General features: G+C 42.6%; 6 protein-coding genes across 11 annotated transcripts; 3 read left to right on the top strand and 3 right to left on the bottom strand.

The window, feature by feature from the left end:
* Positions 1–32: 32 nt before the first annotated feature.
* Positions 33–8,175, bottom strand: LOC108108311 (bifunctional methylenetetrahydrofolate dehydrogenase/cyclohydrolase, mitochondrial). 4 transcript variants are annotated; one of them, XM_017216331.2, is made up of 3 exons: positions 8,002–8,175; positions 409–1,196; positions 33–336 (listed from the first exon to the last, which is right to left on the bottom strand). In XM_017216331.2, exons 1-3 carry the CDS (start codon positions 8,013–8,015, stop codon positions 209–211), a joined length of 930 nt encoding a protein of 309 aa, XP_017071820.1. In that variant the 5' UTR covers positions 8,016–8,175; the 3' UTR covers positions 33–208. The 4 variants fall into 4 exon arrangements, with proteins under 4 accessions (XP_017071820.1, XP_017071822.1, XP_017071821.1 ...); XM_017216333.2 differs by lacking the exon at positions 8,002–8,175 and adding an exon at positions 7,171–7,979; XM_017216332.2 differs by lacking the exon at positions 8,002–8,175 and adding an exon at positions 6,921–7,140.
* On the bottom strand, positions 1,836–5,861 carry LOC108108309 (nuclear factor NF-kappa-B p110 subunit). The gene is made up of 2 exons (XM_017216328.2): positions 4,301–5,861; positions 1,836–3,978 (listed from the first exon to the last, which is right to left on the bottom strand). The coding sequence occupies exons 1-2, from the start codon at positions 5,198–5,200 to the stop codon at positions 1,963–1,965; spliced, it is 2,916 nt and encodes a 971-aa protein (XP_017071817.1). The 5' UTR covers positions 5,201–5,861; the 3' UTR covers positions 1,836–1,962.
* Positions 8,176–8,442: 267 nt separating the features above from the next.
* Positions 8,443–9,511, top strand: LOC108108312. Its single transcript, XM_017216334.1, has 2 exons — positions 8,443–8,740; positions 8,800–9,511. Exons 1-2 carry the CDS (start codon positions 8,577–8,579, stop codon positions 9,353–9,355), a joined length of 720 nt encoding a protein of 239 aa, XP_017071823.1. The 5' UTR covers positions 8,443–8,576; the 3' UTR covers positions 9,356–9,511.
* A 621-nt stretch (positions 9,512–10,132) lies between these two features.
* LOC108108290 (jmjC domain-containing histone demethylation protein 1) lies at positions 10,133–20,890 on the top strand. 3 transcript variants are annotated; one of them, XM_017216293.2, is made up of 6 exons: positions 10,133–10,280; positions 11,254–11,489; positions 15,571–15,731; positions 15,999–17,377; positions 17,434–18,197; positions 18,257–20,890. In XM_017216293.2, exons 2-6 carry the CDS (start codon positions 11,352–11,354, stop codon positions 19,856–19,858), a joined length of 4,044 nt encoding a protein of 1,347 aa, XP_017071782.2. In that variant the 5' UTR covers positions 10,133–10,280; positions 11,254–11,351; the 3' UTR covers positions 19,859–20,890. The 3 variants fall into 3 exon arrangements, with proteins under 3 accessions (XP_017071782.2, XP_017071783.2, XP_017071784.2); XM_017216294.2 differs by having other exon boundaries at positions 10,133–10,307; XM_017216295.2 differs by lacking the exon at positions 10,133–10,280 and adding an exon at positions 10,631–11,120.
* On the bottom strand, positions 20,778–22,702 carry LOC108108292 (protein Red). Its single transcript, XM_017216296.2, has 2 exons — positions 21,046–22,702; positions 20,778–20,981 (listed from the first exon to the last, which is right to left on the bottom strand). Exons 1-2 carry the CDS (start codon positions 22,624–22,626, stop codon positions 20,895–20,897), a joined length of 1,668 nt encoding a protein of 555 aa, XP_017071785.1. The 5' UTR covers positions 22,627–22,702; the 3' UTR covers positions 20,778–20,894.
* A 277-nt stretch (positions 22,703–22,979) lies between these two features.
* LOC108108293 (adenosine deaminase-like protein) lies at positions 22,980–26,136 on the top strand. Its single transcript, XM_017216297.2, has one exon. The coding sequence runs from the start codon at positions 23,023–23,025 to the stop codon at positions 24,034–24,036; it is 1,014 nt and encodes a 337-aa protein (XP_017071786.2). The 5' UTR covers positions 22,980–23,022; the 3' UTR covers positions 24,037–26,136.
* Positions 26,137–27,233: the final 1,097 nt, after the last annotated feature.

The following is a 27,233-nucleotide window of genomic DNA, read 5'->3' as shown; positions in this document are numbered from 1 at the left end:
GAAACCAATAAAACAAGCAAGCGCATTCGAAGTTAGATACCATTATCTCTGTATATATTGCGAAATTAGTTTATTTGTTGTGTACAATCGTCATAATAGCGGCTGGTCAGTAACTCTACTCTCTAATATAGTTAGTGGATTAAATAAAAAAATACTATTTCTCGTCCAGCGAAGCTTGGGCACCTCAATGGCTAATCCAAGAGGATCTTCAGGAGGACTTGCTTTCGCTGAACTGCTTTTTTGCCGCCTTCAGAGTGTTGTGCATCAGCATGGCCACTGTCATGGGACCAACGCCGCCGGGAACCGGAGTAATATGACCGGCGACCTGGCGCACCTCTGCGTAAAGTAAGAAATAGGTGAAACTTTTGAAACCCCTAGATACTTTTTAAGTGCGACCCCGTCACTCACCTTCGAAGTCTACGTCTCCGACTAGCTTGAACTTCCCGGTCTTCTCGTCCTTGATGCGATTGATACCCACGTCGATGACACAGGCTCCGGGTTTAATCATATCCTTGGTGATCAGTCCCGGTTTGCCCACAGCAACCACAATGATATCGGCTTGCCGGCAATAGCGGGCCAATTCCTTGGGCGGCGTATACCTATGGCAGATGGTCACCGTAGCATCAAGTGCCTTTGTGGCGTACTTTCCATCCGCGTGTAAGAGGATGGCCATTGGCAGACTGACATTCTTGGAACGGCCCACCACAACAGCATTACGTCCATGTGTCTCGATGTTGACATGCTCGAGAAGTCGCTTGACGCCCAGGGGCGTGGCCGGAATAATACCATCCATATCAAGGGCCAAACGTCCGATATTGATCTCATTAAATCCATCCACATCCTTGTCCACATGAACAGCATTGCATATGGTGCGTTCATTGATGTGCTCTGGCACAGGCAACTGCACCAGCACTCCTGTCACACGTTGATCCTTGTTAAGTTCGTCGATCAACTGAAGCAGTTCCTCCTGCGTGGTGGATGCAGGCAGTCTCTTCGTCTCACTGGAAATGCCCACCTCTTGGCAGGCTAGCATCTTGTTATTCACATACTTCTCGCTAGCCGGATCCTCGCCCACAATCACAGCTGTAAGATGGGGCACCGGATGGCCAGCAGCCACGAACTGCTTTAGCTCCTGACCCAACTGAGTGCGGATTTCCTGGGCAATACCCTTACCGTCAATGATTTGAGCCATGTTGCTGAAATGAAATGGTCAGAGATAAAAATAATATCATAACTAATCATTCATAAATTATTATTTATTAAATTAATATTTATTTTGTATGTTCTTGAATTAAAAATATAAATTGAATTTAAATTATTCTTTTATAATATTTAGGCAAAATGTAGATTTTGCAATATTCTTTAATGAAGTAAGCAAGGTCATAAACCGGGAATGTCGCCAAATGATAAGGCCTCTCGGTGAAATCCCCGCCTGTCAATGCGGTCGCGCTGCAGTAATTCCCCCTGAACGCACACTTGGGCGCATAAAGGTTCGTGTGATTCACCCACTTGTTTACCAAATACAGTGCGGGGATCTGGCGGTGCAAAATGTGATTCCGTGTGATTCCCCGTTCTCAGAATGTACTTTTATTCTGCACTATCGATGGAGAAAGGCATTTTTATTTATGACCTCATACAGGGAACCGTGCCTAATTGTAGGCAGTTCAAGGAAATATATCTCAGAAATATTCTAATGTGTAAATTCAATGGAAAATGAAAGGCAAATATAGTACGGGTATTATATATCAATATTTACGCGAATTTGTCTAAGCTATTCCCGAGTGGCTGGTTTTTCATTATGAGAAATATTATTTAAGGGAAAATTCAATTAAGTATTTTATAGGTAAGTAAATATACAACTAAGGTACTTTATTAATCAACATGTTCAATACAAAATTAAGCATTATCTTTTTTTGATAGGGCTATGAGGAAGTAAAGATGTGGGGAGGAGTAACCTAAGGTCTAATGTAAATTCCGATTCACTAGGGCGTACGCCTGGTGATCAATTGTCTGCAGGGCGCGACTGAATGCTGAAAACTCCACACTGGAGTTATTTTCCTTAATGTAGTCCAACAGGCCATCGGCTTCCAGCCACATAAAGGCAAACTGATCCAGATGCGTTTGACGGGCCAGCTGCTTCCATTTCGGCACCTTTGGATCGGGCCCATGTCCTAAGGGTTCGTTCAACAGGGAACAGAGCTGGTCATAGATGGGTTTGTTCTTGAGAAGTAGCTGCAGTTCTTTCTGGGTGCCCGGCTGCATTTCGATGTCCCTACTGGCTTCTTCTTCACGTCTTCGTCGTCCATTGCTTAAATCCAACTCCACGGAATCATCGTCCTCTGTTTTGATATCCATCTCCTCGGACTTGATTTCAAGTTGTCCAGCATCACTGCTTTCGTCCGAAGATGAATCGATCTCCTCTTTGACCTTTCGTGGAATCCAGGTCATGGCCAGTTCCCCCTTTTCCGAGTATACCTTTTCCAGCAGCTGCACCACCCGTTCGTTGGCCTTGTGTCTGGCCAATTCGAGTGGGGTATAGCCGGCTGCGTTGCGAGCCTGTAAAATGTCGGTGAGGTTTTGATTCTGGGCATCCAATATAAGCACCAGCAGCTCCACACTTTGCTCCAGAACTGCCATGTGGAGTGCATTATTACCATCCATTGTATTAGCAACGTTAATCGAGCTCCTATCATGGCTGATTAGTTTCTTGGCCACATCGTACTTGTTTTGCCGAATGGCCATGTGCAAAGGTGTTAGGCCATCGTCGTTTTTCAGCGAGAGATCTAGTCGAACGTTGGACATTTCCTTTAGGAAGCTCTCCACGCAATTCAATCTCTCCTCCCTGACGGCCAAGTGTAATGGGGTATCCCCCGCGTGATTCTGCTGATTGGGGCTGCAACCCAGGCTTACCAATGGGCGAATATAGTGTGGTCGATCCTGTTGGCAGGACACATGAAGCGCACTGTCTCCATCTGCGTTCAATGCACTGTTGGCCAGCTCTCCCAGCTTGAAGTAGTTCATCACCTGTATTGTCTTTATGGCCAACTTCAGGTTGTCCTTTTTATAGCTAATCACCTCGTGCAGAAGCGTGTCATTATTTTCATTCTTTAGAGCATGCTCTGTAAACAACTCCTCCACTTGGCGGCGCATATTTTCCACAGGCTTTCGGCGATGTAGATCGAAAATCTTGAATATAGCATTCAAGTATTTGCTAGTGAGATTTCGGCTTGATAGCACCTCCGATCGCCCATGACCATCGTTTTGCAATTCGCCCATATCTACCTGACAGAACTTTTCCAGATCGTTAGAGTTTTCTTCGATAAGTTTGCGGAAATTTTCGGAATTAATCAAATCATCCAGATGCATTTCCCGCCCGAACTCCTGACTTATTGTCTGATCATGTTGCGAAAAGTTTGGCAAACCATTTGGTGGCTGCGCCATACCCAGAGTTTTGGGCAGATCAAGGGAATTATTAGAGCTGGCATTGCCCGAACTGCTGCTGTTGGCCGAGGAACAGGTACGTCGGCGTTTCCTGGACACAATAGCGTCCCGTGGCTTGTAACGGAATGGTAGAGGCGGAAAAGATCGCTCATCGTCGGAGGGACGAATCAACTCAATTGACACGTTCACCTCACGGTCTACGTCCTTATCCTTGTACGCAGGCGTCTGACACACAATGGCATATTGGTGATGAACATCAGATTCCCGGAACTTGGCATATGCTTCCCACACAGTTTCACCATCCTCATCTTCTTCGAAGAATCGAACCTTGATGTTTTTCTTGCTGACTTTCTCCACCAGGAGTATTAGCTCATCGTTGCCCATCACTCCGCCTGTTGGCTTGCTCAGACGGACAATTCGTAGCTCTCCGGTTTGGGCAGACTTGCGGTTATTGATCGCATTACTGTATACGGGCGGTGCAAGTGGCACCCATGTGCCATTATCCTCGATCTTAAAAGCCTCGAAGCAGAGTCGCACCTAAAATTGGTGAAGCAACAGGTCATTTTGGGTAACTAATTTGGTTGCTTGCTTTTCAGTGAGTGAATTATTTTGCTTAGATTGCTCAGTAATTTTAGTAGAAAAGTCCCTTTTAATTATCAATTTAAACGATTATACAAACAAACAAAGTAGGTAATTAAATATTTTAGAGTATACTAAGTCAAAAGGTGGCAAATGGAACCTATACTTAAATGATTTAAGCAGTCTGAAGTGAGCAATTAAACCAGCGAATAATAAATGTAAATATATTCACTTCACTTGAATAGGCAACTTAGTTTTATTTGTTCCCTGGTCAACCTACCTGGTTCAGGTTCATGTCCTTGGCCTCCCGCTCCGTCTCCTGATGAAGTTCCTGCAACTGCTTGTTGGACAACTCGCGACGGTTCATCTGGAAGACCAGGCGATCCTCTTTTTTCTTGCAGAGCTCCTCGAAAATATACTTTTTGGCGGTATGTATGATACCCATGTTAATAAACTGGGCCACATAGCCGCGATCCTTGGACACGTACAGATCGTGCGGATCGCACACATCTCGCTCATCCTTTCGCACAACCAACTGATGGGAATGGGGGCTGTCCAGATTTGTTTGAAACAAACTACAGCGGATCACAGCTGGTCCGTCGTAATTGTACAATGTGACTTCCGGGAAGGTTTTGGGCGTCCTTTTCGAATTGGCGCCATTAAGCGATCCATGTGTTCCATGCATCTCGCTTTTGTAACGAAACCGAAACTTTTCCACTGGTTGCTCCACAATTCTCAGCTGCGGCACGTGTTTGTTATCGCCTTCGAAGGCGATTCCATTTTGATTGTAACCAAAGTGCTGGCCAGCAGGCACTGCAGCGGGCGGGGGCCCATAGTACTGATGATCCATGTACATGTTTCCAAAACTCGTTGCGTTTGCAACTCCAGCGGAATTTATCAAATTACTTGCATCTAATTGGCAGATTCCACCGTTGTTTAACAGCTGATGTTGGTATGGTGAACTCGCGAGTGGCGGTTGCTGTGGTGAGTTGCCGGCTGGCAAGTTGAGATTGGCGAAATCCGTTTGTAGGGCCATCGTTTCGGGAGAGTGGGCGGGCGACAAGGATTGAGTGGTAGAATTTGGGGAATTGCCGCTACTATAGCCACTAGTGCTGGATGCATCGTTCAGAAACAGCACATTTTTCCCCTTGTCCAGGTCGTAGTACTGATTCATGTTCATGTATTCCGTATTATTATTATTCCGTCAATATTTCCGATTAATTGCGTCTTAACAATTCGCAAACTGAACCGCTGCCTTCGCCGATCGAAACACTAATGATCGAAACGAGCTGCTTCGATTGCCTTAGCCTGACCATTCGTTTTAGGTACTTCCCCGATGTCTCGACGGACGGGAAATTATCTGCTGCGGCCACGTCGCGATGACTCACGGGTTTTTCAGGCGCACCACTCCGTGTGATTTTTTGTTCAACTATACTATATAGATTTATCTGTGTATACGAGGAATTCTGGATTCGCGAGTGTTGTTTACACAGCGAAATCACAAGATATACATAAGCATATATGTATGTATTCCAGCTATTTGATACATATATGTGATTGTGTAGAATGGCAGCGCAGCGGATCGGGGAACTTTAGTGCGCCACTGATGGAACGAAAATGAGCGTAGCACTGGTCGAAAACAAGTAACAACGCTCACGAGTCGCAATCAAAACGTTCGCTGCCTGATAACAGGTTTAAGCTATCTGCGCCGAGCTTTCGGGACAGCTTTTCACATCAACTACGATTCCATGTAATTTGAATATATTAATTCAACACACCGCGCACCCACACAAGTAAATAAAATAAATAATAACAATTATAGAGATGCCACCGACAGGTAAACGATTTAGATGGCAACGCCCCGATCAGCTGCTTTGGAAATCTAGGGGTGAGCTCGTGACTGAGTTCTTAAAAATTGTATCTTATTTTCAAGTAAATATAAGCCTTGATTTATTTTTAACTTTCGAGGAAATACACAGAAATATATTTAAAAATTAACCATACTAGACTATAAACAATAAAATTAACACATAATATGAAATAAAATATATATATCTAGCCCAGATAAGTCAGTTTTACTGTATATGTTCTAAAAGTGTATTATTTTCATTAGCAGTAGAAAATTATGTTTTCATGTAACACATTTACGTCACGCTCACATCCCTAACCTACACTTCGTATTTTTTTTTGTTTGGTATATCACGTTTTAATTCCGATCGGATTCACCTTATTATAAACAAACGCACCTGCAGAATGATTTTGCGGAATAATTCCGGGAAGCGAAGACCATAAAAGGTCCTATAGAACGTCGTAACATTATAGCAGAATGTTAACACCACTTAGTTTTTATATATGAATAAAGACACTTGTGCGAAATGATTAAAAACTAAGCATGTGCTAGAGTGGTAATAATTTCATTGCCACACACTCAAAAACATTCGACCTGTTGCCAGGCTGTAATTTCTATATATTTTTTCGATTCCCGTTGCACTTTATTGATGCGGTAAATTAACCCGCAAGTTTCACCCTTCCACTTCACGTTTTTCTCTTCCTCTTGTTGCCATGCTAAGCTGTTCGTGTGTGGGTATTTGTATATGTGTGACAGTGTTTTTTCACCTTATCAGTCAACGATGAGTTTTGTTTATTTTGATAATAAATTAGCAGGGAAAACATAAACAAATCGGGGTCCTGACTTTTCAGCTTCTGTCTGGACTTGAATTATAAATCAGGTCATCAAAATCAGTTCTATATTCAGCAATTTTTTTATAACCGATGAAAACTCGTTTTTGTGGCTTGATTAGAAATAAACGTGTCTACAAAACGCCTATTTAACGTTTTTGAAGATCAAAGATCTTTATTTTCTTCGCCTTAACTTTATTTTTTATTCACTTGCACTATACCTTTTTGTGACTTTCTATGTGTAGAGAACTTTCCCGTTGGAAAATACGAACTGCACTAATTGATGGATATCAATGGACTGTATTGCAGTAGTAAAATACCGATCTTTTAATATGCCCCCACACGTGTTGCCGAACCACGGATTTTTGTTTTTTGGATAAAAGCTTTTCGCACAAGCGCATTGAAATGCCCGAGAGAGAAAGAGCGCGTCTTAGAAGTTCTTTTTCGCGTGAAAAGCTTAAAAACACTTACCAGCAAAAGTTTTCTGCAATGATAGTTGGAATCTAATATGTATATGTATTTCCGAAACTGTAACGGTGATTTTAGTTTCTTAAAATTTCTCACGACTAAAAAATACCTATGTACATGTTTAACAAACTTTAATAAATTTTAAACGGCTTTAAGAATTATTTTGGAAATATTTATCGTTAAAAAATCCCGACACGAGTTATTTTTCAAAAGATTGTTTTCCATCTACACGACGGATGACGAAATTTGATTTCCGATTACTGCACTCAGAGATTGAAAGATGGCATGAGATTCTGTCGGAGTGTGACGTCAATTTGCTACCCAGGGGGCCACCAGCGTCTCCCACTGATAAGCCTTTTTGATGTAGACCCCTTGATCGCACAATACTTATTGATTTGATGCACAATCCCCTGGTAACTGGCGATTTTTGTTTTTAGCCTTATGAAAAACAATGCAAGCGTCATTAACAATAATGTTCGCGGACGAAGATTGCGCCCGTTTTGGGTTGAAAAACATGTTATTTTCGAAAAGAGATCGCCGATAAGCAGAGGAAAGTGCGAGTGGCTGTGGATGCCCAATGGGAGCGTTGAATCATTAGTAGCTATAACAACCTCATTTGATTCAAGAGTGGAAATTTTTTTTTTTTTTTTTGTCTCAATTAAATGAAATGAATATTATACAAAGTAATGTTCTTTAGATGTAATTTATCTTACTAATTCCCCTTGTAGCGCTTTTAACATTGTTTTATACATTGAAAATGTATAACATTGTTGAGGAAGTTTTATGAATTGCAATTATATTAATTAAATAAACTAAGTTTAAAAATAATCTCACCTTGTGAATCTCATTTTTATAAATATTTTTTTGAGCTTGTAAACTTGTAAACTTTTGAGCTCTATATTTTGTTGGTATTTATTTCACTAATACACTTTTATAACTTTTTATTTTTTATTTAACTCTTAGCTTAGCTTTGTCACTTGTCGCGTTTAAATATTCAAAAACAGCGGGTTGCTGCAGTTTTTATGCGCTAAGAATTGGAATTTTTTAGTACCTTTTGGAGTTCGAAATTCGAACTTAAATTCGAAATAATACATTGTATTTTCGTCTCTTTAATTTTTGTAACTTTTTTCATAATGGCTTTAATTTTGTTTTGTTTTTATGGAACAAAAATACAATAAATTAATATAATAATTTATCGAATCATTTTTAAATCTAACGTTCATCTTTTATGTTTATTTTTCCAAAGGTAGAAAAGCGGTGCAACTTTCATGGTATATTTTAGCCGTCGCGGTCTGGCCACACTTCAATAAGAAAAACAAGTCGCAAAATCGAAACAGCATTGCAATTTCCGAAACATTTACAATAACAATTGCTTCTTAAACTACATCTCTGATGCCCACAGCCTGGCGATGAAGCCCCAAACCAAGCGGAAGTCGTTTCCCTTTAATGCACCGCCGCCGGGCGGAATAATGGAATTCGGATTCGGGAGCTGTAGCAGCTTTGGGAATCCAGTCGAGAACGACCTGGTAAAGTGGCAGCACAAAAGGAAATCGGAGCAGCAAGTGGCTGTTTTGTATGCTAAATACTCTTTTTAACATCCTTGCCAAAAACTTAAAGCTGCACTTTTCATAGGCCACCCAAAATGCTTATAACTGAGGAGAGGATTACCCAGCATTTCAGCGGTCTGTCTCTGGATCCAAAAATCAATGTGTCCGCCTCGGTCGTTGGCAGCAACAACAACAGCGTGTCCAGCGTTACGGGTGGACTGGCCACTGATGATATACCGTCCACCAGCACTGGCAAGACACATCACCCCAATCCCGCCTACCAAATGGCGGCTATGGAACTGGAACAAAAGCTTCGCAACGCCAATCGCATTGTGATCTGTGACGGCCTTAAGCCGGGAACAGGTCCCGGATCTGCACCACCTGTAATACCACCGGAGTGGTTGATGAAAACTATACCACGACCCTGCACCGCCTTGGTTCCCTGGCAGCCGTCTCCTCTACAGATTCCAATGCCGGGTCCCAAGATTGTAACACCTCAAATTGTGGCACCTATGGCTGGTGCACCGGCTGTCCAGGAGCTGGCGGACTATGATGACGATCTAGAGTTCTTTGAGAACAATAACACGTGCAGCGTGAACCTTAACAAGTCTGAGCAAGAGCACATGGATGAGGACCTGTAGCTATAGCCATATACATATAGCCCTAAAGCATAAGCATTAAAGTGTAGATTTGTATGTCCGTAATTGTAAGAACACAGTTGATAGCATGCAAGAATACTCCCATCCTTATTTTGTATTACTATTGAAAATAGATATATGTATGTGATTTAACCCGAAGGTCAGATCTAGAATGTTCTTTAACCCAATGAAGCGGGCTCAATAAACCCAATCAAGTGGGCCCAAAGGAAGTCAAAGGAGGACCTTTCAACAGCGGACATAAAAAGGTCACAAAATCTGAAGAATCTAATTGGTAAAACTTTTTTAAGCGCTTTATAAGAATTTTAAATTTCATAAGCTCGTTACTCTAAATGCATCTAATTTATTAAGTTAAAATAACTAAATTTATAGTTTTGAGTAAAATGAATTTCATTTAATGATTTGTTTTGTTATTTCTTAACTAGATTACAGTTACTGTATAAAATAAAAACTTATTTTTTTACTAAACGGATAAGTATATATTACTGTTTTACATAAATTTTGCCAAAATTTAATTTAACTATTTAAACAAATTAAACCAACGGTTTCTAATGGATATATGTATGGTTGCTAAACCTTTTTTTTTAGAAATTTAAAATTAGAAGCTCAATTTGGATTATTTAAAAAGAACTTACAAAATTTCAATTTGTAAGACCGTTGTTTTTAATTTAACATGAGTAAAATAAAAACATCCGATATTTTGGTATTTTGGACCGATACGGTCTTACTTAAGCAATGGTGTTTTTCAACGCTTCAGCAACGGTCATTCAGAAAAAAATTGTCAAAGAGGTCGGTTCGGAGCGCTGTAGTCCGGATTCCGGATACTTTTTCAGCGATTCGCGTACGGAAAAAATTCGACTACGTCGGAGAGTGATTCGGCCAGAAGCCTATTGATATTAGTGCTATATTGGTAATTTTAATTTCGGTGGCATATTAAGTGAGTGTGGGTGTTTTGCGATGCTATAAATTTGTGTGTTCGATCCACCATGTAGACAGCCCCATACGTATTAATTATAATTAAAATTAACTTCATGGCGCAAGCGAAAAATAAGATTGTAATTCAGAGAATGAGAAGCCGAATTGAATCAGAACAAAAGGCAGAGCCAGAGCCACCACCACAAAGGGAACAAAAATCGCATCCGCGGCGGCGGAAATCTGACAAAAACTAGATACGAGGCGAAGTGCAAATTTAGAATTCTCATTACAAGTTCATGGGAAAGTGGCGAATATACGTGGAGCGTGATAAGTGAGCGTTTGATTTTTTTGTGTGTGTTGAATGTTGAACGTTGTATGGCACAACATCGCGTTGACCGATGCACGGAAGAGAGCATCCCGAGAAGGAGTACGCATCGTTGAACTCACCACGCTGGTTTGTTTTTCCGCTCTCCTTCTCTGCTGCGGCTCTCTTTCTTACCTCACTCCTCCAACTCATCAATTTACCAGGAGCAGTGGCGTAGCCCTGGGGCAGCGGCACACGTGGTGGGGAGCCCTGTCCTCGCTACCCGCTCCCCTTTACTCCCGGTAAACCACTGTACTTGCCGCGTGGTGAGTTTGCCGGCTGGGCTTCTGGTGGATTTGTAGGCTTCTTGTGCTCTGAGTTCCGTGCTCCCAGTTCCGAGCTCCCCTTCTCATTGGTCGGCCAATCGTGTATGAGTGAGCTTGGAGCTTGGAGCTGCTCCGCGTCGCGTGTCGTTCGGTCGCCGTTTGTGTGTGGGTGTGTGTGCGTCGCTGGCCGTTCAATTTGTGTGAAGTAATAAGCGTAATTAGTTTGTTGCTGCGGCGTCGACAACGACGACGGATTGCAAACTGCTTGAAAAAGGCACGAAACGTAAAACGTCTGACGCATCAGCTCTTCATCTCTATGGTTTTTTGTGATTTTCCAGTTGAACCTGGCCAATAGAGTCCGTCGAGTGGAACCGAAAGCGAGCTGCAACAGCAACAATACAATAAAAAATACAACACAACCAAATAAGAGGCAGCGATGTCCACCGCCGTTGAAACGGGGTCGTCGCCTGCCAAGAGCAACAGCAATAGCAATAACAACAGCAGCGGCGGTAACAACAGCGGCAACAACGGCAATCCCAGTCCAAATGCAAAAGGCGTGCAGCGGCGTCAACTGGTGAGTACTACTTTGCCCATCCCTCTTTGTAGTTCACCCACTATCAATAACCGATAAAGCCACGACAACCTACTCTGTTACTTCACTAAAATGCATTTTCTATGACGTTCGGCAAAATTTTGTGAAAAAGTCAAGGTTAGGTTCAATATAGTAGTTTTGAAAATACAGTGGACAATTGATAAAAATTGGTCTGATAATAATAAAACTCTCCTGAATCTCTTATCTAAAAAACCTTCCATGTTGGTGGTTGGCCATACGGAAGCTCAACTGTGTGTTGTGATTGATAAGGCCACCGAGCCCCAATAAGTAGATGATCAGCTAAGAGTGCCAGCAAGAGATAGCAAAATTGGTTGTGGAAGCGAACGTAAAAATCATCATTAATCGGTGGAAATAAAATGCATGTTCACTCGACTGCCCCGCCCCCTTCTACTTCCACCGTTTCGTTTTTCTTTCTGCCTTTTCCATTTTTCTTTGCGCCCGTTGAGCACTGGAGCTCAACTGAGGCCGCATGACCGAAAGCAATGAGCTTTATTTGCCATATTCGCTGTTTGTTATTCTCTTCTTCTCGCTGTTATTGCTATTGTTGTTGTTTGCCTCGCATTTCGTTTTCAATTTGCCTGTGCGTGTGTGCATTTGTGTGTAGGGTGCTGGTGGGCTCGGGTGAGTGTTTGTGTGTGGTGGATTTCTGCTTCGGTTTCTATTCCATATCGTAGATAACAGGGCATTGTTGCGTTGTTGTTGCCCAACATATTTACATACGGATAGGAAGAGGAAGAGTAATGCTGACGTTGACACTGCTCTACACCGAAAGAAAATAATAAGAAGCAAAGTATTTACATATCTGACCTGTTTCTGTTCAAAGTTTTAAAGACGTTAAGATATGAAAAGTGTGTAGTACTCACGAATTTTAGTTTGAACAGTCAGTGTAATAGATTTAATAGATTTCACCGATCTAAATCATGTCAAATCGAATATCCTTGTCTATTTTCTGTCAGTGTGGAAAAGTGATACGTTGGCGTGGGTGACGAGTAGGGGGGCTTAGCTTCAAGGGGGTGCCTCACTGATTTCATATCGTTGGCCAACTTGCAAAGTTCACGTTCACAGTTTCCTCGGCCTGCGCATTTGATTAGCACCAAAATTGGATCAGCAGCTGCTGGCACTCGTCGCGTTCCGTTCGCTGCGAACGGTGACGAAGAATTCCCGCCCGGCACTTGTCGACGCAATCCCGATTCCCTCCTGTGTTACGCTTTTTTACCCTTTAAAATGTTAACATTTTACCTTATTTAATACGACTCAGTTGTTAGTTCAAAAGTATAATAACTATATTAAAGGTATGAGTCATGCTCAAAGTGCACGTAAATGTGGTTCTCAAACACATAAATAATTTGTAGGTAAATTTATCTAAACATTACATGGCCTTTCTATGAATGTTGCGTAAAAAATTTCATACTTAAAAATTATCTTTATAATCAAAATATATACCTTTTACAGTAGCGATGGTAAGAGCATCCCTTATTCGCCTTGTCACTTTCGGTTTAAAATCTAAACCAAATATAAACCTTGACATTATCTTTCGCCGCAGAATAGTAATTAAATCGAAGTTGAGGGTATCTAGAGAATCGCTAATCTCAAGCACATTTCGTCTATCTATGCATATTAAAGTGGCACGCTGGCAAGGAAAAGCAAACGCCCATTAAAAATGTATGGATTGGTGGGTAGTGAATGGGAGCACTCTCATTACGGTGACTAACGCAGTGAAAAAGAGGGAGCCGGCGGAAAGAGAAGCGAGCTCATGGAGCACATGGCAGATAAGGGCCCGCAATTAGCACCTTAAATAGAATACATTAGGGTGCCCAGGTGGCCAACTGATGGGAGGGGAAATAGGTGGAGTTGGATGTAATGGTGAAGGTGACGCCACCACAACAAGAATACGAAACCACTTGACTGGATTTGGATTTTGGTTTTCTGTCTTACACGCAACTTTTTGTGTGGTTACTGCTGTCGTCGTTGTTGCTTTCGATTCCTCTTTTACACAGAAAAAAATATGTTCTATCTTCATTAAAAACTACGAAAAATACTTGCTAGATCTGGACTCGGCTATCTTGCGTCATTCATTTTGATTTAGCTCCATTTTCACTTATCAAAAATTATAAAAGAAATGTAAATATTTCGTTGACCTGATCTGTTTTTTTCCGGTGTGCGTTACGGCTCTCGTTGTTGTTTTTGTTTCCTCTCTTACCTGCCGATTGTTAATCGGCCAGACACCAAAACAAGCTTTTCAGCCAAGAAAAAAAAACCAAAAACAAAAACAGCAGCAGCAACAGCGTGGCCACAATGAAAAGTCACTAAAAATCGTTTAGAACATGCCAAACAAGTTTCAACATTTCTGTGGGGCAAGCCGCTTAAAAAGGATATGCCACATACACAAACACAGATGAAACGGGCACAAACACAAACGAGGGCAGGCGCATCCATGTTTATAGATTTTTCGTTTACAAGTATGCTGCTCCCGCTGCCTGCCTTCTGCACACCACCCCCTTTGCCATCCCACTTGCAGCGGCCAAAATAAACTCAAAGCAGGAGACATGGCAATGCATTTCGTATTCCGTATTTGTTGTATCATCTCAGCTCCTTGGAGCAACAGTCTCTCATCGCACCGCATCTCTCAGATTCAGTGCCTCTCAGCCGGCGATGTGGATGCACTACCACCAATGCAAAACAACACAAAAAACAAACAACAAAGCAATTCATTCGCATGCAAAGTGCATGCGCACTGAAGGGAGACAGCAATAGCAAAAGGAGGGGATTGAGTAAGAGGGGAAGAGAGAGGAGCAGGTCGTGGTGGACAACTTGAATCCCGTTGCCCTTTGCCAACCAGTGTTGCCATCCCCTAGAGGGGTAATTTGTAAAAAGTCTAACTTTAAAAAAAAATTTATTTACATATTGTGCTTAAAAAAATAGTTGCATAGTTTAAAAAAACTCTCAATTTAAATTTTAGTTAAAAAATTAAAAGCTATCTTTAAATATGTTCCCACATTCAACGTTAAAAGATGCTGGCAATATGTTCAGGGCAGAGCCAAAACCCCAAAATTGTAGGCAGGCGATAATTGCTTCAGAGATTGCCGGGAAACATAAAAATGAAAATATAATGGGAAAAGAAAAGCTTTTCGTCCATCAACGGATGTCAAAAAAGTGTGAAAACATTTAAATTGATCTTAGGAAAATAGACTGTGTATTTTCAGGGATATATTTTTGGTAATATATTAAGTATCCCAAAAATATGCGTATTATTTCGCATTTTCCATGGAAATCAAACGCACTACCAGCGCGCTCGAAAAATTGTCGAGTGAAAAAAAGTGAGCTTAGCATGTTGCTTAAATAGATTTTTGTTTGCTCGCTCTCCCTCTTAGTCGCTCTCTTTTAATTTTATTGCCTCTGCGTTTTGCTCTCTCAGTTGGTTCTCTCTCCAATTACGTTTGTCAGAGTAGAGCGATAGTGGATCTCAGACCCACCAATTTGAACCCATTTGGCCCCACCAGGTGATTAATAAATCAATCAAAATAAGCTTCCTTACTATATTTATTTCCATTATAATTTGATGTTTCATAAACATCTACATTCGTTTCAAAATTATAATATGCAAGGTCAGTTAATAATTGGTTTCTTAGTATGCATTTTTTATTTTATGGTATAGGTATTGTTAAATTTATTTTTTACTTTTTCCTAGTTTTATTAAAAAAATTTTTTTTTTTTAAAAAGATACGATAGATTTAATTGGGACATCCCTATCGGCGACCAAATGAAATCGAAATTACAGAGGCGGGAGAGTGAGTCCTCCAAACGATTTGCGAAAGTGAAGGCGAGGGTCGTTAGGAGAATGAGCGGGTGGGTCCGGTCTCCGGAGAGAAAATCAGTGTGGTGAAGAGAGGAGCAAGTGAATCATTTTGATGGCGTTAGCTGAGTCGCTGGCAGAGGCAGAGGCAGCGACAGAGGCAGCGCCCTCAGTTTCAGGCGGTGTATTTTTAGGCTTCGCAGCAGTCACTCAACTTGGTTCTCTTCTCTGCTCTCTATCTTTTTGCAGCGGGAGAGGAAACAACGCAAGCTCTACCTGGAGGAATGGTCACTGGGCGACGAGGATGGTGAGGGAACGCGAGGATTTAGCGTCGCCGAGAAGCTCGAATCTTCGAAGTTCGCGCAGGCGGGAATGGTGCGCGAGATGCGCGGATGCGATCTCACCGTCGCGTAAGTATCTTTAGCTTTTGCAGTATTTATCGCTCGCTAATCGGCGGTGATTATCGGTTTCTAACTCAGCGGATATGTCTAGCTTTGTTTTATGACCTACATTACATGACGGATATAGTAACACGAGATCGTTATATAGAGATTCATTTGTTTATTCATGTATGTGACGCTTTTGAAAAAGCGATTTAACAAACACTTTATATATTATTTGTGTGAACTCATTATATTATCTATTTATATTTATTATGTATCTTTGCTACGACATAGATTCCTACAACAACATGGCTTCAATATACCGCTGTTATTCCGGGACAAAGCAGGATTGGGTTTACGAATGCCAGATCCTCAGGAGTTCACTGTGAACGATGTACGACTGTGTGTGGGATCCAGGAGACTCCTCGACGTCATGGACGTAAACACGCAAAAGAACCTCCAGATGACCATGAAGGAATGGCAACAGTACTATGACAGTCCGCAAAAGGACCGTCTGCTAAATGTGATCTCGCTGGAATTCTCGCACACCCGCCTAGACAGGTTCGTTCAAAGTCCGGAGATCGTGCGACAGATCGATTGGGTGGACGTGGTGTGGCCCAAGCAGCTGAAGGACGCCCAGCGGGAGGGCACCAACCTGCTGGGCGGCATGATGTACCCAAAGGTGCAGAAATACTGCCTGATGTCGGTGAAGAACTGTTATACGGATTTTCACATTGACTTTGGCGGCACTTCCGTTTGGTATCATATCTTGAGAGGGAGCAAAGTATTCTGGCTGATCCCACCCACGGATCGTAATCTTCAGTTGTACGAAAAATGGGTTCTCTCTGGCAAACAGGCTGATGTTTTCTTTGGAGATACAGTGGAGAAGTGTGCCAGGGTCTATTTGACTGCAGGAAACACCTTCTTCATTCCCACTGGTTGGATACATGCAGTCTACACACCAACTCAATCCCTCGTATTTGGTGGAAATTTTCTGCATTCTTTCGGGATAGTGAAGCAACTTAAAACAGCAAGTGTGGAGGATAGTACGAAGGTGCCACAGAAGTTCCGGTACCCCTTCTTCACAGAGATGCTCTGGTATGTCCTGGCTCGCTATGTTCACACGCTGCTGGGTCACTCCCATCTGGAGGGTGAGGCATCGTTAAGCGAAGATGAAATGGCTGCCCGTCCTCACACCCACCTAACCCATCATGAGCTCTTTGGTCTTAAAGAGATCGTTATGTATCTGTACGATTTGCCGCCACAAAAGAAGAATGTACCCAGTTTGGTTCTGGATCCAGTGGCCTTGATTAAAGATGTTCGATCGCTGGTGGAACGCCACTGCAAGGATCAGCAAGATCTCGCCATTACTGGCGTTTCTGTGCTACAATCCCCACCGGGATCACAGCCGCCCTTCTTGCTTTACGACCGCACACGGGTGAAGCAAGAGATAAAACAGGAAATAGCGCGCAAGAATGCAGAGGTTATACGGGAACAACAGCAATTGGAGGCAGGTAGAGCTAGGGAGGCAGAATCGGATACTTCTCAATCCACTGGAGTCGGATCTGCCATCGGAATGGGGGCTGGAATCGAGTACAGTAATGGAGTGATGAAGAAGGAACAGTTGGAGAACGGTAGCGGAGTAGCAATTGGTGGAAATGGATCGCAGCCAGGTACGTTTTTCAATGGTATTTTACTTAGAATGATCAATAATGATGTTACTTTACAGAGGCCACCTTTGTTCTACCAACCGACACGCTTAAGTATCGCCCACCCAAGAAGATGCATTTGGCCACTGCGTTGGTGGCAGCTGCCGCTAGCAGTAGCAATGGAGGATCCGGTGGCTCAGTAGGAGGAGGCGGTGGATCTGCAGTCGTGGGGAGCAGCCATAGTCCCACCAGTGGAGGCGTGGGTCCTGCTCCAGGAGCTGCCGGCGCCATCAGTGTCATTGCCACCAGCTCCACTTACAGTGAAGGAGGAGCAGTCGGCGGAATTCTCACCATGGACAATTGTCATTCTCCAGGGGATGGTGGTGCGAAGCTGTCGCCAAATCTGACTGGCACCGGACAACCACGTCGTCGTAGGACGCGCTGCAAGAACTGTGCCGCCTGTCAGCGTTCCGACTGCGGAACGTGTCCCTTCTGCATGGACATGGTGAAGTTCGGTGGTCCTGGCAGAGCCAAGCAAACGTGCATGATGCGACAATGTCTATCGCCCATGCTGCCGGTCACAGCGCAATGCGTTTACTGTCACCTGGATGGCTGGCGCCAGACACCAGTTTCGCCTCAGACCAAGCAGCTTGCTTCCGCCGATGGGCCCTCGGCACTGATGGAGTGCTCCGTTTGCTACGAGATCGCCCACCCGGATTGTGCACTCTCACAGTTGGATGGAACAGAGGATGCAGCGGATGCCAAGGGCATCGTAAATGAGGATTTGCCAAACAGCTGGGAGTGTCCTAGCTGCTGTCGTTCGGGTAAAAACTACGATTACAAGGTACTACTTCAGCTCTATTTGAAAGACGTTTACTAATCCTTACTAATTTTCCTCTACAGCCCCGTCACTTTCGTGCACGTCAGAAATCCTCCGAAGTGCGTCGCGTATCAGTCTCTCATGGTCCAGGAGGAGGCGCCGATGGCCACGCGGAAGGAACTCCATTGCTGCCGCCCCCGGTGGGCCAGTACAATGACTTTGTTTTCACCAGTGAGTCTGAGATGGAAACCGGCACGGCCAGCGGCCACATGACCCACTGGAAACATGGAATGAAGCGCCACCACCAGTTAGAAGTTAAAACGGAGCGGAGTAATTACTGTGACCCCCCATCGCCTGTAATCTCACCCAGCGCTGGGAGCGGTGAATTCAAAGTAGGCAAGCGGAGCAAAAGTGATGATGGAACCTGCGTTAGTAGCACCATGCATGAGAGTAATGATGCTCCATGTGGCTCCTCGGCGGAGGGGGCAGGAGGAGCAGGTACCACCAATACATCTACCCATCAGTGGAGCGGCAGTGGCGGAGGAGGTGGCATTCGAAAGAAGAATTCAATACGATCGCAGCTGGCTCTGCAAATGCTGTACTCGTCGACGCGAGTGCTTAAGAAACCTCAGTATGTGGTGCGTCCAGCAAGTGGAACCGGCTCCTCTTCGTCCAGTGGAAATGGTGGCAGTACATCCGCCACCAACGGAACCAGCAATGGCAGCAATCAAAGCGGTAACAACTCCAGCGGCAACGGAGAGCGAGGAACCAATAACGGTGGATTGAGTGGCTCGAATGGCTTGGGTAATCAACACCACAGTTCAACTCAAAATCTGGCATTGGATCCCACTGTGCTGAAGATAATATTCCGATATCTTCCGCAAGACACTCTGGTCACATGCTGTTCAGTGTGCAAGGTATGGTCCAATGCGGCCGTTGATCCTGATTTGTGGAAAAAAATGAATTGCTCCGAGAACAAGATGTCAGCATCTCTCTTGACAGCGATTGTGCGCAGACAGCCGGAGCATTTGATTTTGGACTGGACACAAATTGCCAAGCGACAGCTGGCGTGGTTGGTGGCTCGCCTCCCTGCCCTCAAGAATCTCTCGCTACAAAACTGCCCCATTCAGGCAGTGCTGGCTCTGCACACCTGCCTTTGTCCACCGCTCCAAACCCTGGATCTCAGCTTTGTAAGGGGGTTGAATGATGCTGCTGTAAGGGACATCCTTTCGCCTCCAAAAGATTCGCGACCTGGTTTGAGTGACTCGAAGACACGGCTTAGGGATCTCAAAGTGCTGAAGCTGGCTGGCACGGACATCTCCGATGTGGCAGTGCGCTACATCACCCAGTCGTTACCATACTTGCGGCACCTAGATCTCTCCTCCTGCCAACGGATCACGGATGCGGGCGTGGCGCAAATTGGAACCTCCACCACTGCCACTGCCCGTCTTACGGAGCTAAATCTGAGCGCCTGCAGGCTCGTCTCTGAGAACGCTTTGGAACACCTGGCCAAGTGCGATGAGCTAATCTGGTTGGATCTGCGTCATGTGCCCCAAGTGAGCACCCAATCGGTGATCCGATTTGCGAGCAATTCGAAACACGATCTGTGCGTCAGAGACATCAAGCTGGTGGAGCGGAGGCGTAGGAACTCGACGACAGTGGCCAGAAGCTGGCACCATGACTGAGGAACTGGCACCTGGAGGAGGTCCCAAAAATCTTATTCATATGAATTAGGACAGTACACTTTCTAAGCCCCATCCTCATACCATAAATCCCAAATCCCTCGCCGGAATGCAAGCCAAAGAGAGTCGTCGAGCCCTTTGCATTGCATGTGTTTATGTCAACAGAAAAAAACTAGTCAGAGATTAGAGTCCGCTTCCTTTTTTCCGATTGCGATTTGCCTCTTTAAGGTCACTGATTAGAATGTTTGATAACAACCGAATTAACTTCAGCTTCTGTGAATATCGAACATTTCTTTTTCAAAAATTTAATCACTTTTAGTGTTTTTAAGAGCACAGATAAATTAAATATTTATGTTAAAGGTTTTATATATTCAAGCATTGTAATTCTCGTTTTCTGAAACCACTTAGTGCAGTGGAAAGGGCTAAGCTTCGGTATTTCCGAAGTTAGATGGCAGCCATCCTCTCCGAAACCCCTTTTTTACACGTAGCCACAACCCTCACACTTGGACTTAGCGTAGTGATTAAGATTAGCATTCCCGCGATGGTAATTACATTTAATCAGTGTCATATATTTAAGTAGGCAGGACGAGTTACAAGTTAGAGAACAGCACTAGGTGCACCCATCCAGCTTAAGTAGATCCAGCTCGCACAGCAACTAAGAATCACATGCAGTGCGTTTCGGGACTGTAAGAGCAATGCAACCAAATGATAAAACCGATTTTATTTGATTGTCGAAACCCTTTTTAAACTTTCTCAAAATTTGGCCTTAATCGATGCAATTAAATCTCGAGTTGCTCTAAAACGATCTTACAGTTCGGAATCCCACTGTATCAGCGCTAACGCCGCACATAGTCGATAAGTCAACCTGCCAAGCACCCTAAGAACCCTCTCCCTCCCACTCCAGTAGCAGTTAAAATAGTGATAACGTTGCAAAATCATATATTTGAGAGCATGTAAGGTTAATACAAGTACGCGCATACTTATATTTAATGTTTTACAGAATTACATTACAAATATAGAATAATGTTTCAAGAATCTCTTAGTACTTTGAGGATTTGTAATCGGGTTCATCACCACCACCGCCACCGCCTCCATCCTTGGGCAATTTTCGCTTTTGAATTATTGTCTGGAAAGAATAGTGAAAATATATTTTTTGAAGATCATGAATTAGTCAATTCTGATCTACGCACCTGTATCTTCTGCCACTCCCTATCTAGCTCGGCCTTCTCATTCTTCTCTGTCTTGTTCTTACGTGTCTTCCGACCGTCCTGCATCTTGACGCCGTACTGAAAGGCGGCCTTGGGCAGGGCCTCCTTGGTGCTCATATAGTCGGAGTATTCTTCTTGTGTGTCAAAGTCCCACCGTCCGATAGGCCCCTTCTTATTGCCGAGATCCATCTTGGTGTAGTCCACCTCATCATCCGAGTCATCGATGGCATCATTCATCTCCTCCAGTCCCGGGTAGCACTCGGCATAGCCTTCGGGTTCGGCGAAACGTGAGGCCATAGCCTTTGATATCTTGGGTGGTGGGGGAATACTGGATATTAGCGGCTCTTCTGCCGCCTCGGGCGGACCATCGCCGAAGTAGGAGGTTGCAGGCTTTCCTTGGTCTTGGCGATTTCGATCTCCTCTAGAGGCGGTGGGCTGATAGTCTCCAATATCGTCGTAAATGTTATCGCCCAAAGGAGCAGATTTTCCTTCCTTGGCTGAAGATGAGTTGGTGTGGCGACTGCTGCCACCACCACTAGATGCTCCCCGAACGTTTTCCACCTCCTTTTCATAAAAAAGCGGCTTATCCTTGTCGCGCTTCTTGTTTTTCTTGTTGCGACCCCCGGCACGTAGATAGCTCAGGATTTGTGAAAGTTTGTTGATGACTATATCGTTGGTGGTTAGCGTGGCGACATCCTCCCGTGCCACCGGCACCTCAAACTTTGAGCGCTTCAGTGTAGTCGGTATATCCGATTCACCTAGCTCATCATCCAGATCAATAACATAGGCCATCCGACCGGGAGCAAAGAGTTCATTCCGAGGAACTTCCTTTGATCGACGTGCCTGGACAAGATTGTAAATATTGCGGGCCAATGCACCGTTGATAGCATTTATGTCCTCCGACTCTCGGCGTTCTGCTTCCAATTGCTCGGCGGCGGCAGCTGCTTCGGCCAGCTTCTCCCTGGCTACTGCGGCGGCGATCTCCTCCTCTTCTGCTTCTTTGGAGTGCAGCTCGGAGCGTACTTTCTGCAGCAGGGCATAATCAAGACCCTTCACCAAATGCGTATGTTGGATGTCGCCACCCAAGAACTTGGACTCCTGAATGATCCGTCTCCTTCGCTCCTGCGCATCGATTCCGGATTTCATATCTGGAGCTACGGCTCGATAGGCATTGGTACTACTTCCATGTCCCGGAGTGCTGACATTTACGTAATCCGGGTTGGCTCCATCACGTCGTTCTCGTGCTCGGTCCCTGTACTTTTCCGATAGTTCCAGCAACTTTACATCTTCCTGCTTTTTGAGTGCCGCATAGAAGTTCTTCTTTTTGCGCCGCAGATCGTTCCGTTCGCTGCTGCTTTGCCCCTTCTTCTTTTCACCACTCGATCCTGTCGAGCCTGGGGCCGTAGTCGGCGTAGCAAAAGTAGCTGTGGCCAGGGATCCTCCGCCGGAAGTACTGGTTGTTGCGGAGCCAGGAGGCGGAGCTCGGGGCGTGGCCAGCAGCTTGCGGAAGTCATCGTTTGTCAATCTTACCGAGGGAGGTGCTTCCAAGTGGGCATCCGACATGGCGGAAGAGGTACCACGAAAATTTGATTGGAAAAATGTCTATTTACAAATTATGCTTCTTCTTCCTGGTATTCCTCGCCAGGGTTGTCACGTTGCTGGTGTGGTGAATCGATTAATGCCCAGCTGGGGCCGATAACATCCGAGGTTTAGCTACTTTTCCGTTAAATCTCGCTAGTTTTTTAAAAGTAAAAAAAAAAAAAATTGAAATTGCCATATTTTCGTTTTATATAATTTAAATTAAGTTTTATTTTATAATTTATAGTTTAAAACAGTTTTGCTGCTTGACACATTTAAATAATATCTAGCGATTTCTATGATCGCAGGAGCGATAATCAAATTTGGCAACTCTGATGACAAGCCTGATAACCATTTGATATTATTATTGTTTTATGGGAAATGCAGCAATTTCTAAAAGAGCTACCCAAAGTAGAGCTTCATGCTCATCTCAATGGCTCTCTGGGCATTGAAAGTTTGCGCGATCTCGGGGAGAGATTGTATGGAACAGCATCCCAAGAATTTTTGGATCTGTGCGCGCGCTTCAATCGATTGGAAAACAATTTGGATGCATGGTTCAAGAAGTTTTCATTTGTCCACGAGCTGACATCCACAACGGAGGGTCTGCGATTTGCTACGGAGCTGGCGGTGCGGGATTTTGCCAAGGATAACGTGCAGTATGTGGAACTGAGAACTACTCCCAAGGCGAACGGAAACTATTCACGGATGGATTACTTGCAAATCGTGATCGATGCGATTAAAGGAGCAAAGGAAAAGTATCCAGATATTCTGGTCAAACTTTTACCTTCAATTAATCGTGCGGAACCGGTGGCTGTGGCTGAAGAGACCGTTTCCCTGGCTGTAGAGTTAGCCCAATCCCATCCAGATATTATCTTCGGGATGGATCTAAGTGGTAACCCAGCCCACGGAAGATTTTCAGACTTTGCTCCTATTCTTGCCCAGGCTCGTGAAAAGGGACTAAGACTAGTTATACACTGTGCAGAGATCGAGAATCCTTCAGAGGTGACTGAAATGCTGCAGTTTGGAATGTCCCGCTGTGGACATGGAACCTTTCTGGCCCCCGAGGAAATTGATCAACTGAAACAGCGGAATATAGCCATCGAATGCTGTCTCACAAGTAATGTGAAATCGGGAACAGTGTCCAGTTTGGAGGAGCACCACTTAAAGAGGATCATGGAGGCAGATGCACCAAAAGTTATTTGCACAGACGACAGTGGCGTATTTGATACCACCTTGTCTCAGGAATTTCTGCTGGCTGCGGAAACCTTTGGACTAAGTAGGGAACAGTGCATTGCCCTGACACTGGAGGCAGTGCAACATTCATTCGCTAGCGAACAGGAGCGAAGGCAGATGAAGGAAAAGGTCGAAACCTACGCGGCATCCTTGAAAAATTAATTGACAACAAAGGCATAACAAACGTCTATCAACTTTGAATAATCCTCTGATATTATGAGATATTATTGTGATTAAAAATAATTAATTCATTAAAAATAGAAAATAAATGTCATGATTCTTTTACCTACTTTTAAAATTGTCCATTCAATTTTCAATTTTCGAATCTTAAAAACAAATGTCTAGAGTTCCGCTTTTAATATCATTCTTTTATTCAATATGTAGAAGTATTTAGTTACAAGTTTTTTATTAGTTATGTTCATCCATCTTACGTACATATGTGGCTAATAAGTTTTTATGCTTTTCTCATTTAATATCATTCATAATTGAATTCAAGTTCTGTTATTATAGATTCTTCTCGCTTCTGCTTTTCCGAGTGGCTTAGTTGGGGTTTAGGCATTCAAAATACAATGGAGTACAAGCATTGGTCAATAGCGGGCTTCCTAGCTGCGTCAAAGTGAAAGTGGACGATCAAAGTCTAAAGGAATCTTTTGAAGATTTATAAAATCAAATATATATATTTATATTTGACACCAAATTTTGAAACAGAAACTCTTTGAAGTTGGGTATTCATCTTTATAGTAGGACCCTCCACTTACCTAAGTTTGCAGATTTCAGTTTGAAGTTGTTTGCCTGCCTGGTATTCCCTATATACAGTTTAACTATATTTGTTTTATACTTTTTAGTTTAAGGTTTAAGTTTTTCTGCTGCTTTTCTACATGAGTTTTACTACTTGTATCCAGTTCATCATCTTTCAAAGTCGTGCTAAACAAGGAACGACCAACTTAGGAGTTTATGGATTTCTCATTTATATCGTTTAGAAATATTACTACCCCAAACTTGAGAGTTCAATTACAAATCTATATTTATATATATTTATATAAAGGTTTACATTTCTACAATTTTGGAAAAATTCTACTAGTTGAAAATGGGTATGGTATGGATTTAGCTGTTGCTGTATTCGATTTGGTTGGGCATAAGGTTTTCATTTTGGGTATTATTGTTTTTTTAAATATGTATAATTTTGTTAAAATTTACGGCCTGGTAAAAGTTTAGCTTGCCAAGGCTGATAAAAAAATATGTCTTGTTTACTTACTGGCTCATTATAAAAGTCGATCATTTGTTTTGGGTATACATATCATATAGACAGCTAGCCTGTTCATATATAAAAAATGCGCCGTATAAAATGCCTCGAACTTTGCGCTCACTTTTGGTTGTGCCATTTTTTGTTTTCTTTTGGAAGGGCTATAGGTTAAGGGTTAGTGTATATTATTTATCTATATTTATCTTCAATGTAATGCTATGCTCTTTAATTGCATGCCGTATTTGTAATATCAATTTTGATTTCAGATTTTTGTAGTCATCGCAGCCTTCCATTGAAGCCAATTAGTTGAAACTATGTGTGTGTGTGTTTTGGGTGTGTGCACTTTCGGAGTGTATAAGATGAAGAACCAATTGAGAAATAAAACGTTTGCTTTTTGCTACATAATAAACTTGTTTTATTTTTTTCACAAAGAAATTAGCATTAATCGTATCTGTATAATAATAATAAACATAAGAGTCTAATGCATAGTTAAATCAAATGCTCGAATGCAATGCTGTCCAAAAATTTAGTTATATACTCGTAACTTGTGCCAATTCGCTCGCCGTTTACAAAACTAAAGGTTTCGCTCTGTTTTTGTTTTTTGTATTTTTTGTATACTTGAATTTCTCCGTGTGTTCGAGAGTGTGTAACTACAAAATATTCTCGTAATTAATTAATTACTGTATATTTATATTTATATGTATGTATATGCTTTAATATTTATATATATATTTATATTTATATATATAATTTATAGTTTTACTTGACGCCAGCTCTAGCACATGCCATGCCTTTGAAATTTCCGCCATCCTTCGCTCTGTCCTTTCTTTTTACAACAAATTACAAATGGTTTTTTTTATTATTTAGAGTATGGTTTTTAGCTATGTCCTTAGCTTAGTTTACAAGGTTCTGCTGTCGAAAAAATTTTACAAATTTCTGCTTCTGCTTCTGCTGTTTATATTTTTATATATTTACTTTAAATATTGGTTATCTTTAGGCCTTTCTTTTTCTTCCACTATTGGGCTTTATTTTGTTTTGTTTTTTTTTTTACAATTTAGTTTTGCGAAAAAATTCAAACAAATTCGCAGCCGGGTATTGTTTGTTTGTTTGTGGTTGCAAATTCAAAATGCCAAAATGTTTGGCATACAAAAAATGCTTGCTCGTTTTACGTTTACAAGTTTACAGGGAGTTCTCGTACAATTTTAAGTTATATTGTTTACAATTGTGGTTGTTAAATGTTGCTCCTTTTTTGTTTTTAACTGGAATTTGCTTTAGGTTTTCTTATTTTTGTATTTTTTATTTAATTTAGTTTTTGACTTGTATACCCAAGTGCTTTACATGCGTGCAAAAAATTGTTACTGTAAAAACTGGGCGTGTGTAGAATACGCCATCAGCTTACGTGTAAATTTCACTGTGCCACAGCACTTCCGCTACTCTACACATGTATTTTACATATACATTTTTTGTTTTTTTCTTTTGTTTTGTTTTTAAAAACGTTTGCCTCACGTCAAGTTCAAAACTAAGTGTAGTACATAACTCTATATGCGTGTATATATGTATGTTTAAATATTTATAGGGATTCGCTGGCTTACACTAACTACTAACAGCTAAGCAGCTCGCTGTGTCCTGTGTCCTGTGTCTGTGTGTGTGTTTGTGTTTGTGTCTGAGTGTGGTGTAGTGTCCTGTGTGTATTTTACACGTCAAATGTACACGGCGTGTAGCAATGTGTTTAGTCTACAGAAAGCATCTCTACTTGCATTGTTCACTCCGTATCGAACTCGAGAATCCTAAATACAATGTTCATCTATGGATTATTTAAATTAAAATTATCAGTGCATTGCGCTCTAGAGACAGGCAGTTGACAAGTTAATAACTAAAAATACCAAACAAATAATACCGAGCCCTGCTTGCGCCGTCGCTTGAAATGCGCTCACTTGTACAGAGACAGGATAATACGGGTGTAAGGTTAGTTTATATCTTATGTGTTATGAAGGGAAATGTATAATGGATAATTGTTAATGTGGGATGTGTGTTTATGTTGCGGGTGGGGGTGGGAAATGTACAGAAAATTACAAATGTTCAATGACTGGTATCCTTTGCTTGTTATATACAAAAT

This window comes from Drosophila eugracilis, unplaced genomic scaffold (genome assembly GCF_018153835.1).
Source record: "Drosophila eugracilis isolate 14026-0451.02 unplaced genomic scaffold, ASM1815383v1 contig_47, whole genome shotgun sequence".
In the NCBI taxonomy this organism is placed as follows: domain Eukaryota; kingdom Metazoa; phylum Arthropoda; class Insecta; order Diptera; family Drosophilidae; genus Drosophila; species Drosophila eugracilis.
Note: the sequence above shows the minus strand (reverse complement) of the source record. Positions and strands in the feature narration are given on the sequence as shown.